At 43.4% G+C, this 18077-nt stretch overlaps 1 protein-coding gene across 1 annotated transcript; it reads right to left on the minus strand.

Moving 5' to 3' along the window:
• Window positions 1–13756: 13756 nt before the first annotated feature.
• nup42 (nucleoporin 42) lies at window positions 13757–16987 on the minus strand (the record flags this gene model as incomplete). The annotated part of the gene is made up of 8 exons (XM_080515515.1): window positions 13757–14729; window positions 14916–15018; window positions 15100–15186; window positions 15371–15447; window positions 15540–15628; window positions 15713–15750; window positions 15784–16061; window positions 16807–16987. The coding sequence occupies 8 exons, from the start codon at window positions 16985–16987 to the stop codon at window positions 14197–14199; spliced, it is 1386 nt and encodes a 461-aa protein (XP_080371641.1). The 3' UTR covers window positions 13757–14196.
• Between the last annotated feature and the right edge of the window lie 1090 nt (window positions 16988–18077).

An 18077-nucleotide genomic window follows, 5' to 3' on the forward strand; every position in this document is an offset into this window, starting at 1 on the left:
ACATCAGAAATAGCTCCAGCGAGGACAACAAAAGGACTCTAAGATTGAAGCAGTTCAGTAGAATTCAGTATATATTTTTTGTTCATTGGTTATTAAAATCAACACAGATGAGATGCATAATTTTTCTGCAGTCTTCTGGTCATGTGATTTTAAACATCTTTCACTCTCCCCTCACATCAGAGTGATTATACCAGAGCTCAACCAGCAGCCAAAGGGCACATTAAATATGTAGATGCTCTATGGCCAACATCATGCTTCTACTCTCCTTTTATTTAATTCTCATTTTACTGCATAGACTGGCTTACTGGATTCTTTTTTTTTGTCACTCTTTTTGATTATATCCCATTTTTGTTTGTAAATCTGCAAAATACAAATACCAAACAAATATCCTACGATGAAATCACAAATCTATCAGGAGTTATCAAGTGCATATATGTTATGTTTTGGAAGTAAATGAAACTGTCAGCAAGCCAAAATGTACAAATTGAGTCCATGTCCGGTGTTGGACAGGTTTGAATATGGAGCTATAGGTTGCAAAAAGGAAAGTTTAGCCCTCGGGACATAGAACACAACCATCCACTTTTACTTCAGTCCCTCCAGCAGCTTAGAGTCTCTTGGCTCTGGAAGACAAGCCGGGAATTCATCAAAACAAGAATGTAAGTGTAAATACTAACCTTCATGTTCATCAATCACACAGTTGCTGCAAATAAACCAAGTCATACTTTCCAAAGCCTTAAAGACATCACTTTTACATGCTTATGACCCAGCAATCTGCAGAGTCTGGTGCACAAACGTTCACTGGGACTAAAATACTCACCGCCATAGACCATAAATAATACATATATAGTACAATGAGTTTGCCCTTAATGCATCTTCAGAACAGAACACTCGAATACAACTGCGCTGGGTTCAGATGTCTGTGAATATCATCGTCACGGCTCCACTCTGTCACTCCACCACAAGCAGGATGCTTACAACCCAGAAAAACTTTGCTGAGCGGCACTTTTGTCACAATGCTTTCACCACGGCCGGAAGAGTCAAAGTGGGTGCTCCTGAGAGAAGGTGAGCCGACATGGGAAAGGGCAAATTTTGGCATTTTGTAATGAAACCCATAATAATGGGCCACAGATGGGAGAGACTGCATGCTTTGTGCTGTATACAGTGTCAGGAAAGACTTCTTTTTTTTAAGTGCATAGAGAAGACTGAAACAAGGATAAAAATAAAAGGTGGAGTGATGAAAGCAGAAATCCAGAGGAGCATGCACATCCTTATTTTATCAACACAATCTTTTTTTCATTTCCCCTCTTGCTTCTACCACAGACCATGTGCACTGCTCTCTGCAGGGCCTCTGTACTGTGAGCACAGGGGATGATGGAGCAGAACAGCACTGCTTCGAGAGAGGGAGAGAGAGAGAGAGAGGGAAGAGAAATGTGGGAGGAGACGTTTCATAACGAATGGACGCTGAGGAGAACGCAGCAGGAAGCTGCAGCCCGATCTGTGAGCATGACAGTGACAACAACTGAGAAGTGCACCCATTCTTCCGTTTATCTCGACGGTAAGACGCCTTCATCTGTGCGCTCGTGTGGAGCTGAGGACGTGCTCCAGTGTGACACTGACAACTCAAGTGTGCAGCCGTGTAGTGTACTTGGATATCTACAGAGGACATTGACGCTAACAAGTGATGACTGTACCATTGGATTAGAATCAACACGGTCAATGGGCATCGAGTGCAGGAACAATTTCACATTCTGAGCACTTTTGAACTTGCGATTGCTGCTTGTAAATACAGCATCACCTTTCTTAGATTTGCACTGGAAAAAAAAAAAAAAAAAAAACCCCACTGTAAGCTACGGAAGCAACCCGTCTCCACCCACAGGAAACAAACAGAATCAACTTAACAACACTTCTGGTGCCGGGAGTGGTTGCCTGGCAACCAAATCCAATTTAGTGTCACCCCCATTCAGCAGAAAGCAAAGTCAGCAAAAAGCCTCGGACCCCCCCTCCCCACCCCGGCTAAAAACATATTGGGACGGCCACAATCCTAAGGTTCAAGTGCTGACATGTATTTGGTAAATGGACTTCACAAGCACATTTCTCCACTTCAGCAACCTTTCATTCACATAACAATGGCAACAGCTGCCACACAAGTTTTATTGTGAAAAACTTTGGGTTCAGAGTTCCATCATACACACTCCTACTTTGTTGTGTTACTGATAAGAGATTAAGCTGGTTATATGCACATCACATGTACACGCAAGAATAATAAAAGCCAATAGCAGGCATAAATGAATCCCTACATGCAGACTCCACTGCCTCTATTGTAAGTTTTGTGACAAAATGTGAATCTTTCTTTACATTTAATGTTGGTATCACATTACGAGAATATACACTTTCGGTGTATCTTCAGCTCCAATGTTCATATAGTTTCCTTGCATTAATTCACTGAGTTCAATGCATTCAAACATTTCAAGAGAAACGGTATTGTTCCTAAGAGCTGTAGTAGTTATGGGCTACACCAATTCAAACAGCAGATCCCAATTTCATTGTGTTTTCAGCCTCTCTGCTCAGCAATTCCCACCCCAGAGGAAGTCAATGAAAAAACTTTATGGTTTCTACTGACACTCTTACACATACCGCGGCTTTAGACCCGAGTGATGCTATTTCCCCAGCCATTAAGAAACCGTTCCGAGTCTGACTCCGATTCTCTGAAGCAGAGCCTCTTATCTCATTCTGTGTGAACTACATTGCTCATATATCAAGTCAGAGAAGAAGAAAGGAATGCATATTTTAGTGTAAGTAGTTCACGTACCAGCCTGGTGGAGTAAAGATATATATGTACCAGCCAATCTATATGCACGCTGGGTTTCATTTTCCAGATGAAGCATCCCGTGCCACTTCCAGTCTCTCTATTATCTGAGTGTTAACGGTGAGCGGGCCACAGTGCACCCCTCCTCGCTGCGTTTCACTGGACCTACAGGAGCACCGGAGGACCCCGAGCACATCCATCTTCATCTCCATGCCAGACTGCTCCCCTGCCATATGTCTCTGTGCTCTCTAACTTCTCATCACTGAGCTCGTTTATTTCTCCCCTCCGTCAGCAAATCGCCCCCTCCGCCCGTCCTGCAGGCTCTCGGCCACTTCGCCACACCTCATCCACGTCGCCGCCACCACCGCACACGCATACATCCGACTCCCGCTCCCCAAGAGTTTGCTTCTTAATCAGAATCAGTGTTTGGATGATCCGGATCTGAAGGAAATTAAAGAAAAGGCCATTTGTGGGTAAGGCGCAGGCTTGAGCAATAGCGCTATCTCCCGCTGTCTATTATTCTGAGCCAAGAAAATGTGGCTCCTGGCAGCAGCTTCACACTTTTAACCCACCAATATAAAAGTGGTATTGATTCTTTCACTTAACTTTCAGTCAAAAAAAAGAACAAGCATCTTTCCCACAGTGCTGAAAAAAACATCTAGTAAACAATTCAGTGTGTATCTTTTCATAAGTATGAAAGATTTGTTTTAATCTTTGTTTGAAAAAAAACTCAGTCAATTCTAATAAATACTGAAAAATACCCTTAACATAATGAACTCTGCAGAAACCTATATTATAACAAAAAAAAAAACCCACACACAACACTACCCTGTAAGGGAAAGGACAGAAAACCTGATAACTCTTGTAGTTTCTCCCATAAACACAAATGCCACAACCTTGTAATTAGATATGCCTGAGCAATCCATTAATGGTCTTCTTTGAAGACCTTCTGCATTATGCAGACTACACTGCTAAAGCTGGCCGCTTAATTAACCTACAATTTAGCAGCAAAGTAGACGCTAAAGATTTACTGTAGGTCAGAGTGTCTTAATACCAGACTTAACATAAATTTGTCCAGATAAACAGGTGAAGTAGCGACGAATTTAGACAAACTGAAACACTCCAAGATGGATTTTCACTATTCTTTATTTTCAAATTGCTGCCTCAGCCTGTTACTTTTATGACCGTGCATTCGTATTTCCAATTAGTTTTTTTTCTTCCTGATGTCGGCCCTTTGCCAAGTAAATTTGGCAGCAACAAGGTGAATTTTCCTCATGGGACAGACGAGCTGAGTAAAACCTAAATTAACAGGGTGAGAAGGGCAGCAGGGAATCTATCCAACAGTCAGTCATATGTCAGGAGAAATTCAATCCCTCCAAAAAAAAATAAAAAAAATATCAGCATCTCTCAGACTATTCCTGAGCTGTAAGGTGTTGGCCACAAGGAGCTGGTGTGTCACTGTTAATTTGATTAAAGCTCTTCCAGCTGAACTTTGTCTCTTCTTAGTTTAGTTAAAATAGCAGCGTTATCCTCACTTTCCTCGGGTGAAAACAACTGGCAACACAGGTTCAATAAGACACTGGCCATCTAATCCATCTCGCAAATGTGATTGGAAGAGGATTGGCAACTGCTACACAGCCTCATTTACAAAGCGCGAGTGTTTCCAGCTGCAAATCACTATAAGGTTGAAGAAAACACATGATCAAAAAGCCAGATTGAACACATTAGACTGCTTCGGAAAGCTGCGCCTGATATTATTTCAGGGTCACCGTTACTTCGGGTTCATGCAACTTTCTGCATGTGCAGAAATAATAGAAATGCTTGAAAATTAATTGAAACGTGGGATGAAGACCGGCAGTGCACCGGGGCAGGCAGGAGCCGGATTGCACTTCCTGTTGATGCTACCATGGTGTGTGTGTGTGTGTGTGTGTGTGTGTGTGTGTGTGTGTGTGTGTGTGTGTGTGTGTGTGTGTGTGTGTGTGTGTACTGCGCTGATCACAAGGGGTCTCTTAAGGCGAGAAAACAGAAGGCCCGGTTTTACAGCTACTCACACGCAGAGGAGAGTTACGAGTGCCAGGATGTGTGGCAGGAGTTTGAGCCAAATGGATCACACACACACACACACACACACACACACACACACACACACACACACACACACACACACACACACACACACACACACACACACACACACACACACACACACACACACACACACACACACACACACACACACACACACACACACTGAGAAGACCAGCACAGCGCAAACACACACATATGCCGCACCGATTGTACGTGCCAGAACGCAGGATGGCCAAAATATTGAGTGACAGAGGGCGCTGATCCTGACGTCTTGGCTGATGGGCTTGAATTACCATCCAAGTCTTGTGTAAAACATTCGCTTTCTCACTCAAGACGGATTTGATTTCTTCACAAACTGACCCGATACAGTCACAGCCCCTTTAGATATTCGCAAATTTTCCATTTCACACTGTGTGGAGAAACATTATGCCCGATGCACACGAACACAAATCTGAATCAGACATTAACAGGCGTGAAATGAATACACAGAAAAAATAAAAAATAGAGTTCATAAGGAGCCTTCGCTTTGCCTCTCCCGTCGGCCCAATCAAATTTTAATCCAATAAAATCTTTAATGAGGTGAGTCATTGAGTCACTCCCTCAACATCACCTTGTGACAGCAAACATACTTTTGATCTGTCACACTGTGTTTTTATACGAATTGTGTTGAATCTGCCACGGCAGAGATACAATTATGGGTCACATTAGCAGAACTGAGTGTTTAACATGTGAAATCAACACGTCTCTGACCAGCAGAGTAGCAGCAAACAAACATTACAAACAAAAATCAATGCAACAATTTTTTTTTTTCTTGAATTCAAAGTTAAGTTTAAACACAAAAAAGTAAACAATAATTTGGAAACCTCATTTGCTTAAAAGGTTGTAGATTGCAAACAAAATATGGCTGATCCCTTATGAGTATGTAATCTATCTAACCAAATTGATGATGAAATCGATGACCCACGCCCTCGCATTTTCCAGTCATGCAATTCTTCCTGAATTAAGGAGAATATCATGAAAGCAATAATGAAATTTTGCTCAAAGATTTCTGCCAGAAAAAAATCCTGCAGGTGCCACATAAAAAACAGGAGTGCTCTGGAAGGCCATACATTTTCCGCAATTTTGAAAATGTGTCTTATTAAAAAGCAGTATGTCACAATTGACGGTTCTTCCTCTGCATCCATCTTTTTTTTTTTTCTTATTTCTTTATGCATCTCAGAAGATGATAATGGGTGAAGCTCACAGCCATGAACTATTAACATAACGCCACCGCCTTCAAAGCTTCAGCGACTGTAAGGCATAAAAGAAAACATTAAACAAAGCATACCTTTAAAAACTGCATACACTTAAATATCTTTGAAAAGTATTTAGCTCCTCTTCATACTAATATGAGCCGTTGGACAGTGTCTGTGCCAGCAGCTCTGTCCCTTATCAACTTTTGTCAGCCTTTAGAAGTCTCACCAGCTTCCCATCTACACACTTTCATTTGGACTTTTGTGTGAAAACGCAAAAGCGCATATAATATTATTCAACCTCCCTGTCGTGGCACAGAATAAACAGTCTTCTTTTAATTGAGACATTTATTGCAGAAACCCCTTTACCCAGTCCATTTCCAATGTGTTTACCAGGGTGAACTACAAAGCTTGACCTTAAATCTCTCCTGGCTTTCATCTCTGGCAGTCACCTGCAACCTGTCCAGGAACCGAACCAGCCGCTTTGTTTCCTCGCCTCCTTTTCAACTGCCGTCAAGAGTGGAAACGGCAAAGTTACTCAGTCAGCAGCACGGACGGAGGGCTCGCAGAAAACGGGTAAATAAACAGTCAAGAGCGGCCGGGCTGGAAGGAAAGTGGGTTAAGAGGGGAGTGATTGATGAGACTGGGAGCTTTCCTGACTCATGGCCTGCTTCTTTCTCTGGTGACTAATGTGGTCAGTGACATCTCTCTCACTCGCACCCGGCCACTCCTCGGCTCACCGTCCCACCTGGGACGCCGGCAGCCACGGAGCACGCCGGATCACGCCCCGCTTACCATCTCCATTCACCGAGTCCCAGCTTCCAGAGCTTACATTGCAGGGGCTGCACTGTGCGGTTGGGGGTGGGGGTGCCTGCAGGGACACTTTATCCACCATATTGATTCATTGCACCTCCCTTTGTTGCGCTTGTTTAAAATCCTGCATGCTCTGTAATACACTGGAAGAACCATAAACCCCACTGACCATCACTTTAAAGTAGTCACACAGAATTGTTCTTGGCCAAAGAATTATATGAATACAGCATAAGTCAATTAATTATTCATGAAGCCTCACAAACCCATGGAGGGCTTCGTAGACTATTTATATTTTTCCCATTTTGCAGGAGGCACGCTACACTTTTGGTGTGTTTGAAAGGTGGTCAGTTCATAAGTAAGCATACCACACATGCACATCATAGAGGTGACCTTGCTGAATCTGTAGTGGCCTTACACTCGTATCAGGTGTTGATTGAAATTGATTTTTTTAAGAAACACTGTTCCACTCCCTGGGCAAATGAGTCTGACATTCGACTGAATGATCCACTGACGTCGTGTATTTGAAACATAGGTTAAAAAAAAAGAAGGCCTCGCTTCCATTTAAGCCACAGACCTTTAGAGGTTCAGCTTAAGCGTACAGTAGCAGAGCGTCTCATCATCAAGTTGTGTTTGAGGCCATTTACTGTCAGCCCTTCTTTGACAGCCGGTGAATCGGGGGCCTTACAGATGGTTCTCCACAAGTGCACACGGCAACGTACGACGCAACAATACACTCATAAAGATGCACCCAGACATACACACTGAAGCCTGTTCATTACGATGATAAGTGCCTGCTCTGCCCCTGGGTTGTTTTCATTTGATTTTCATTTCAAAGAGCAGCAGGACCAGTGGTGGGCAGCTACAGATCTCAAGTGTGGTCGGATGTGTCTGTGCATTTATCAGTGTGTGTTTATTCCCATCTGCTGCGCGGGACTTTAGCTTTGCCCTTTTCTGCCGTCCATTTTTTTTTTTTTTAGGTTTTTGTGTGCATTCTTTTGTGTTTGAGTCTGTGCGTGCATGTGAGCAGAGGCTCTCTGGTGGGGAAACGACACAGTGTGCAAACAGTCGCATTGGCCTTTTGAGAAGCCGGCTTATCTGCTTGATATCATGTGACACAAATCTCCCCACGATTCGGACTCCAACGTGCACACGTACACGTTGCACCCGAGGAAAAGAGCAGCACTTGGTCCCGTCCCCTGGATTCTGTGCCGCACATCCTAAAGCTGCTTAAAATCATCGCAACAAAGCCAATATTAAGAGTAAAATTATGACAGGATGGAATAAACATCTCTTAAACAGGCATGTAAGCTGCATGCGGCTCTCTGAACAATAGGATTAGTGGCTAGTTTTCCTTTCTTGGTGGAGAAAGCACAGGTGGAACTTGGTCTTCCACAGCAAAAGGGTGCTTCTTTTTTTTAGCATTAACTGTCTCTGTGGATTATTCAAAGGATCAAATCTGAGTCAGGCAAGGATTTCATGACTTGAGCACTGGTGTAATTATTCCCTTTCTCCTTAAAAAAAAGGGGCCAAGACGAGCACACTCCTTTAGCAGCAGTTAAAGGACTTACTCAGTGTGCTTAACACTTACAATTACAGAAGTCAGAAATATCAAACAGATTATAGACTCTCGCATACTCTGAGGCGGCATGAGTGAAATTCACATGAATCTCAGGAGCCGAGCCGTCACGTGTTTCTTTCCACAGGTGGGGAGCACAGTGCGAGCTCAGATGGGGACCTTGTTGTGTTTGCGTGAGTTTTGTGTTTGCATGTGCGCGCGCATGCATGTGCGTGCAGCCATCTGATACAATCTCACACCTCAGCATGCATTTGGCCTGACCCGGGATCTTAAAATATGCTTCTGCCCCCTCCTCCTACTGTCCCATCATCCAAAACAAACACCATAAGAAACAAGGATGGAAATTTTTATTCACCTTTGTGTTCCTGCAAACCACCACTAAGTGACATGAATTCTCTCTTAGAATCTAACTGCTTTCACATTTCTTGATCTGCAGTTCAAGCAAAAAAATGTGTATATATATATATATATATATATATATATATATATATATATATATATATATATATATATGGGAAACATAATGCAACTATGAGTTATTCGATCACATTACAATTTCTACTACAGCTTTAATCTGCATTATCGTGTCCATGCCATCTCATAGGGCAATATCAATCCCTTTAAACAGTTAATGAGATTGACTGGAGTAGGAGACGGCTGTAAGCTGTGAGTACACCCTGCAATCTTTAGCTTCGCAGTAGAATACAAGAGGAAAGCAAGTCTTCTCAGCTGGTACCAATCATCTGATGCCACTCCAGCCACGGCGTTCACATCCTCACAATGAACGCGAATTCACATGATGCATCCTCTCTCATCACCTGCAAATCTATCCATTGACATCATTCGGATAAATGCATTATTCTGTAGATTAAACCCAATGCATAGTGCAGGACTGAGCTCTGCAAGAGCCGCAATTCGAAAAGAAAAAAAGAAAAAGATTTAAAAAAAATACAAAATACAAAATGAATCAATCCACTCACCACTGAGAACAAGGAGCGGGCGAAGGCAAAGGTGTGAGGTCGGAAGTTGTCAAATGGATGCCTGTCGCTGTCGTTTCAGTAAGGAGATCATCGTTTGGGTTGGTATTTGGTCGCTGGTGTGCAGGCTGTGCGGGGCTGTGCGGGACGGGCTCTGTGCGCTCTGCGCTGCTGGTCACACGGCATCCAAGGCGCGGTGAGAGCGAGACGCGCTGCTGTGGAGGGAGGAAGAAGGAGGGAGGAGTGCGAGCAGGCCTGATCACTGTCAAACAGCGACTACATGTGGCTGTGTGAGAGTTCGGGGGGGTCGTTGATCACAGCTCTGCGGCTCCTGATGAGTGTGATTATTCACTTTGCGCACGCAGTCAATGTGGCAACTTACATGTGTGATTAAAATGATCTTATTCCTCTCTGATGTTTGTTAATACAAGCCTATACTACTAACCCTATCATCTAATGTTAGGGTCTGTTATCCCTTCTCATATTCGTCATGTTTTGTTTAGTTTTTTTTAATTTTCTTTTTACATGTTCAAACTATAGATAACAATCAATCAATCAATTGAACAAAAGTATGAAGCAAGTATATTGGGTTTCTATCACCACTGTCAGGAGGATTAAACCGCCCTGACATTAGATGAGTCGAGGCGTCATAAACTCTGATTAGTAGAAGTCCCCAGACACCAACATGGGGGCTGTTTTCAATAAAAGATAAAGGAAGACAGGAAGTGGTAGGTCGAGTTTTGCTCACACCTGCTGCCTTGCTCTCTGGTTTGGTGTTTTCTTAGCAACTCTAAATAAAACCCTCCTGGGTGCAACAAAAACTCGAACACCTCGTCTTTGGCTCTGTCTCACCACATTCCAAAACACAGAGGTGCAAATTCCATGTTTTCCCTGGGGGGAGACAGCAATCAGAAACACTTGTCGGTACAATGTTATAGAGGTCCACCTATAGATGATACATACAGCGTTGTAGCTCCATAAATGCAGTGATGACTGTTACCAAGTAACACTCGTGAGAAAGGCCAATGTGTGTGTGGGACCCTCCGCCAGACGTTTTCCAAGTGTGAGACGATGTGTTGTGTTACGGCTACTGCTGTTCTGTAAACAGTTATTCATCAGTGGGAGAAAATACATATTCTCTTCATAATTTTACCTCTTGCAAGTTTATCTGGGCTGGTTTTTACCCACATCTCATATCCCCCCCCCCCCCCCCCCCCCCCCCCCCCACACACACACACACACACACACACACACACTCCCACCCCCCTGCTTTTGTAGTCATTTATAGTTGAACATCAAAAGACAAAAATCCCTCCAAATCCCTCATCCCTCCCTCATGGGGCATTTTGTTTTAACAGCCAACAAGAAAGCAAACAACAAGTATCTATCTAAAAAAAAATCTAAACTATACTTATATAACAAACATGTAAAATACCTGACATACTGCAGAATAATTCAAATGTTAAGATTCCCCACGAAAAGAATTGCATACTGATGATGTACATTTGTGTGCACTGTAAATATTCCCAAAAAAAATCTAATTAAAAAAAATCCATGAATAAGACATGTTAAAATTGGCAATCCCTTCAAACAGCATGTCTGCATATGAACAGATAATAAGTCACACTTCACTGTGGTGAAGTCATGTATTGGAGTATTTGGGTTTGTTGTTATTTTTTTTTTCTGTTTGAAATAATATTCAAGTCATTTTAGCTGAATTTTGAAACCAAATCCTTTGGCCACTTTGAAATTGATGATGTTTTTCAATAACTCTGGATGGATGGATGGATGGATGGATGCACAGTCATACTTCTAACTGTGCCATTAAACAATAAATACATGTACAGTGCTTGTAGTCAGTCTAAAAATAAGACTCTGCTCCACCACATCATCTGACAGAGCCGACTGTACTGACTGAGGTGAGCTCTTAGTGTGTTAGGAGAACACTGATCCAAATATGAACCCGCAAAACATCTGCAGCACAGAAAATAGGTTTGCCGGTGAAATATGTGCCACTCTGTCACCCGTGCTCCAAGCCACTGAAATAAGCATAAATCAGCCCTCCGATCAATGCCGTGTTTCCCATAGGCAAGCTGCTGTGGCACAACACAATCAATTCCACGGCCAGGGTACATCATAGCAATTACCAAGCGTTGTTCTCTGCTGAAACGGTACGGAGGGTTGACCGGAATCAGCCACCCCACCCCACCCCGCCACCCCATATAACATTAGCGCCGTCTCTGAATCCGAATCGGCTCATTGGCATGCTGCGTGGAGGCGGCCCAGGAGGTGGTGGGAGCATCTGTTGCTGTCATCAGCTGATGTCGTGACCACAGTGGCCGTGTAACGGTGACGAACACAGCCTGCATGTATGTGTGATTAAAAAATAAAAAATAAACACAGCAGGTGCAGAGGGAGTCACAATTCAAAGAATTGATCCAAACAAGAGCTGCAACATGCAAAGCTCCAGTAAGCAATGTAAAAGGGGCATTAATGTCTCTTTTTTTTTTTCCCGCCCCCTTAGGTCAGATATATTAGAGCAGCTTTAGCAGCGTATGTCTGGTCAGCGTTGCTGGAGCGAGGTCGCTGTCTCGCGAATTGCAGGACAAAGCGTGTGGTTGGGTTTGTCGTCGTACCAACGGGTAGGTGGGGCAGCTTGTGGGTGAAAGGAGGGGCAGGGGGGCAGTTCATGGCAGGTGCTCTGTGGTTTGGCCTCTCCTGAAAGCAGGTCACACTGAAGAGTCTCAAAATGAGTTAATTCTAAGCAATTCCAATCAAATATAGTCTCTTCTAATAAAAAAAACAAAAAACAAATAGCAGATAAATCAAGGATTATGTATGGAGAGATGAATCCCTCAGCTGGAATGTTGCTCTGATACACTCCACAGTCGTTAGTATATTACAGAAATAAAAGCGGACTGGCGATTTAATACTGCAGCAGTTACAAAACAAGATCTGCTAATTTGCTTCGAGGGGAGAAACAAGGCATCACAATTGCCCATATCTCTCACTCAGATGTGTTTATTGGCCACCGGTTGGCAATTGGAGCAATTTTCACTGAAAATGGGGGTGCAAGTGCCATTTCACTAGGCCGGCTCTTTCTCCATCCTTCGTTAATCTGTTGAATTATTTATGTATTATCTGGTAGCAGAAGTGGGTGGGAGGTTAGTGCTGACACAACCGAGTAGCCGGAGGGGGAGAAATTATTATGTAGCCCTCTGTTGCATTGCAGTTAATGTTCTGCTACCATTTATAGATATGCATAAAATTCTATTAGTTATACCCGCGACGCCTTGCTCCCCCCCCTTCACCTGGAAGATATGGATACGCACACACACTCACACCGACCCAAACCCGTGAAGACACTCGCTTGTGCCTCTCGCCGACATCACAAAGTCCCTGTCAGCTGAAAATATACTCAAGTCAGCAGAGCAGGAGGCCCCATTGGCAGCCGGGCGGCTTAATGCCGTCTCTGTCACCGTATTCCTCCCGTTGTGATCTCAGCAGGTGCTCAGTACCTAATAAATACATGCCGAATGGAGTGCTCGCTCATTGCTATCAGTGCCGTGCTGCACTTCGCTTGAGTGGGGACTTTAAGGGTGAAGATGCCTCATTAGAATCTGGAGCCTGATGCCACGGAACATGTCTTGTTTTGCATTAATCGCAGTGTTTCTCACTATTCTAGGAGCCTTGGGAGCTTCTTTTTTTTTGGGGGGGGCACATTTACTTGTAATAGCTGAATTGTGTTAATTGTGTCGTTCTAAAAATGTATATTATAGAATCTTCTGTAACAACAGCTAGATGCAGGAAAGATTTGATCTTGCTGAGATGCTTCCTGCATCAACCTGTCGTTACATAAGAGTCTATCATATACAGCTCTCTCTGTTCATGCAGAGGTTTTCTTCAGTTGATTTGGTTTCCAAAAACATGCAAATGAGTGAATTAGTGACTGTAAATCTGCTCAGATGCGTGACTCTATGGTCAACCTGCGTCACTCCCAGCTGGCTTCACGCTCCTGAACCCGATAAAACAGCATGAAAGATGGATGGATGAATTATGTCTTTGAGTTTGTATTGTAGCAGCAGCTTTTACGGGGTTTGGACCCATTTTGGTCAATGAAAACTGAACTCGACATTAGAAACCTTCCATTGCTTTCATATTGAAGGCTCCTGCTTTGGTATGTTCTTATGTGTCCACCGGTGTTTGCCTTCACTGTATTGTCTTGATAATAAGTCAAGGAACACTCTTCGAAAGTTTAACTTCATCAGTGTTATAAGTTTATTACCTGCTCCGCTGCGCAACATTGGATTCATACACTTGTAGGATAGTCGGCTTGACTGCATGATCTCGCTCCACTGAACCGGAGGTGAGAACCACGATGACATACTTCACTGTACAAGAGTTCTTACTTTAGTACAATTCAAAGCACGCACACTTGCTTTGTTAAAAAAAAAACTAATTATTACTTCTCCCCTTAGATATGCATCTGCACCACAAGTCAAGAATGTATGTCCTTTTGTTAATGTGAACTGGAAAAGGGTACAAATCAAAAATACCATTTAATGATAAATACACAGACGACTTTAAATTTGCATTGTACAGTGCAGCATAAAGTAGACCTTATTTTTAAAATACACATAAAATAATAGTTTACCAAGAGCAGAAGGCCAATGAAACTATTTTTTTCTAGCTTTTTCCAGAGTGTTATACCAGTAGCATGTTGGCGGGTGGAGGCTTCAGAGGAACCTGACCGAGGGTGAATCTCTTCGCCTTGAACTGATTCAGTTCTTCCTCGTTCAGCTTGTCCGCTGGTGAAAACAGACTGTCTGACGCTGCCCCGGCAGACCCGCCTCCTGGTGCAGGTGCAGCTGTGCTGCCGCCGAACCCTCCGCCCGGCTGTCCAAAACCACCGCCGCTTCCCGGCGCCGCGGGAGCCTGAGCCCCGAAGCCGCCGCCCCCAAATCCTCCTCCGGTGTTCGTCGTGGAGGTGAAGCTGAACCCAGAAGCCGATCCGAACCCCGAAGCGGCCGCAGGTTTATTGGCGGTTGGAGCGGCGAAGGAAAAACCTGACGCCGAGGGCGCGGTGGAGGAAGCGGAGGAGCCGCCGAACCCGGAGGGCGGCTGCGTGGGAGCTGCCGTGGCGTTCCCAAAACCTGGTGCGGCTGCAGAACCGAATCCAGGGCTTGAAGATGCGAAGCTGAAGGAGCTCGCCTGGGGAGCCGCCGGGGCTCCGAAGCCTGCAAGGCCAAAAGCATACACAATGAACACTGGAGACACGATGATGATGATCTTATTACATGGTCTAACAATTACTTGATCATTTAATTCAAAACTCAAACGCTATGTGACGTTAAAGGATCCTTCCAAGTATATAGACCTTTCAGGTTTTTACCAGACGTTAATATATAATACTGGAACTTCACCTTTACTTCCAAAGCTGGACGTTGAAGATCCAAACCCAGTTGCTGACGCAGAACCAAAGACACTTGAAGATGGCGCCGGGGCTGCACTGTTTAATTCTGCAAGCTGTACACAAGAGAATGTCGTGAGCCACAGCTGCTGAAAAGTAAAAGTTAGGTTACTCGCGTCTGTGAGCGCGTGTCTTACCAACACCGCACGAGTGCTTGGATTCATCGTCTTCAGCTCTTGGACCCGGCTGGACCACTGACTATACAACTGATTGATACCATTCACCTGCTCACAGCAAACAGGGGATGTTAGACGGAAATTACTATCCAAAAAAAACAAGTGCGTTTCTATTCTTTACTTTTAAACCATCAGACACAGTGATGTGTAATCAACAATGAGATCAGACAGCTTCGAAGAACCAAGAAATAAACACCCGTGATACGATTTCACAGTTAAATGACACACTTACATAAGGCTGCAGATCCCCGGAAGTTCTCGCGGCGTTGTACTCCAACCTCAGCTCTTCTGGGGACAGATCACTAAATCCTATGGACAAATGAAATCAACCTTAAGATCTGACATTTTAGTTTCCATAGCATGTGTTGGGTGGAAGTAAATATAACACTATGTATGCAAACCTGTCAGAGCATTCTTCAGGTTAGAGTAACAGGAGAAGACCCATTGTCCTGACTTCTGCCAGATGTCCATGTCCAACTGAATGAGCTCCCTGGAGAACACACAAGCTGAGTGCCCATGACAGGGAAACTGGCAGACTATATACACATATATTCAAAAAAGCAAGGATACTCACAGTATTTTGTCATCATCTTCATCACCAGCAGGCCTTCCTCCTCCTCCTCCTCCTCCTCCTCCCCCTCCTACCCCTCCCCCTCCACTCCTTCCTCCCCTGTCAAAGGTGCTGGGGGTATTAAACCCTGAATATCTGTTCTGAGAAGAAAAATTGAATTCGGAGCTCCTCGCGTCGTCTCTTCTCCCCCCTCCTCCTCCTCCTCCTCCCCCTCCTCCCCCTCCTCCTCCTCCTCCTCCTCCTCCACCACCCCCCCTGCCCCAGTCGTTACTTCCATGAGAGGAGAACGATGAAGGCTGGATGTAACCTCCTTTCTGCTGAGAGGGATTCACCCACACTCTGTTCCTGAATCCTGCAACCAAGCACAGTGACAATGACAAATTATTTGGGATGGAGCGACATGGAAAATAGATGCATATTGTTCTGTTCTACCTGCATACATCTGTTCTCGCACTTTGGTATTGACATTTTTTTGTCTTCACGTTCAGTAATTTTATATTTGTTTCCTGTTATCGCTTTGCCATGGCTCTCGTGATTCCTCCGTCGTATTACCGTTTGCTTTTTATACTTTGTGTGCCGTATTTTGTATGAAAAGTACCAACAACGATTGATTTTATAGCCACAATTGCATTTGTTTCAGTGAACCACCCATATCTGTAGTTTGGACTCAATACGCAGACATATTTTCAAACCTCCAGGTTTCACTAGTTATAAATCTAACTCATAAAAAAAATCCCAAGTACAGAAGAAGGTGAAGATCTGATGTTATAGCCATGATTGTCACCATCGAGATGTTAAAAATGCTTCAAGACGTTTAAGTTAAGCAAAACTAAAGACAAAATTAGATGTAGCCCAGACACTCGGCACCGCTGCTCATCCCACAACTGCACGTTTGAGAGGGGGAAACAAATAAACCGACGCTTATTCAGGATTCAGCAATAAAAATAACATAACCAAGAAAAACACTAATAGACGAGTTACCAATCAACTAGGAACCAAAGGTTGACTTTGACTGCTTGATAAATATCTTACACGTTATATTCGCTGTAAAATTAGGCATATAAAAACGGTTTAGACAAAGTTTTAACAATACTAACCTCCATCTCTGGGCTGTTGCTGGCCGGCGGAGCGACTGTAGCTGTCGTTGTATCCTCCTCCACCACCTCCTCCTCCTCCACCTCCTCCTCCACCTCCCCTGTTTCCTCCTCTCGGGTGCTCATTCCAGCATTTCTCTCCGTACCGACACCGGCCTTGGAGGAAGAAGTTGCACACTGGCATTTCCAAACGTTCCGGGCAGCGCAAAAACCTTCACTTGTTGTCAGTTGTCAACACGCACTCGATCCCACCATGTTTTCAACTCACGCAGGAAACTACGTCATCATGTAGCGAGCCTGCCTACAGCGACCTCAAGTGGCCGTCGATATGAATCACGTTTTATTCGTTTGTTTATAAAACATTACATTTGTATCATTATATTTTAAATATATATATATATATATATATATATATATATATTTAAAATATAAAATTCAATAAGACAAGACGATTAAGAAAGGCATACAAAGTAGAATAAATACAGCGTACAAGTACAATAAATATTACTGAGATAAAGTTAATAAATTAAGTAAAGTCCGTTGTTAAATGGAAAGCCTGATTAAAAAGATGTGTGTGTATCAGCAGTCCTCAGGTGTTCAAGAAGTTTATTTATGACTCTGACATTGTTACCCAATTCACTTGAATTCACTTACAATCGGGCCATGTTGGCAATGGTGGTATCTGCGTGAATATCACACAATTAATAAGTGCTCCTGTCCTTCTATTTTTCCCACGCTGACAGATGTAGTAAAGTGTTTTGGAGCTGCGAATAACTCATGGTTGATGCACATGTAGAAAAGATCTAATTCAGTGTGACTGGAAGACTTGCGTACATGTGTGGGGTGGAGGTATGTGCGTGAGTCATGTCAAACACACGACTCAGGTGATGTGCAAAGATAGAAGTTGTTAATGACAAATAATCACACTACTCTCATGTAGTTGTGATTCACTTTTATGTGATTGTACATTTGCTTCGGGATATCTGGACTTATTCGATCAAAAATGTATCTTGCAGTTCTTCAGTGTTTTTGACACCACCGCCCGGCTCATAAAATCCTGGAAGTGGCAACGCGAGGAATGAAAGGGCTGACGATTACTCATTTAGATTTCAATTTTTACTTATGGTTGAGTGTAATTCACACAAAGTAATGTAGTCCACTGCTAAAATCAAAAGTCTTGACTTGAGGATGCATAAAGTTTAATTTAAAATTCAACATTCTTTAAAATTCTCGAATTCTTCTTTATCTTTATAGTGATCTGTTTTTCAGAGAAA

Source organism: Blennius ocellaris (assembly GCF_963422515.1).
Source record: "Blennius ocellaris genome assembly, chromosome: 20".
NCBI classification, from domain to species: domain Eukaryota; kingdom Metazoa; phylum Chordata; class Actinopteri; order Blenniiformes; family Blenniidae; genus Blennius; species Blennius ocellaris.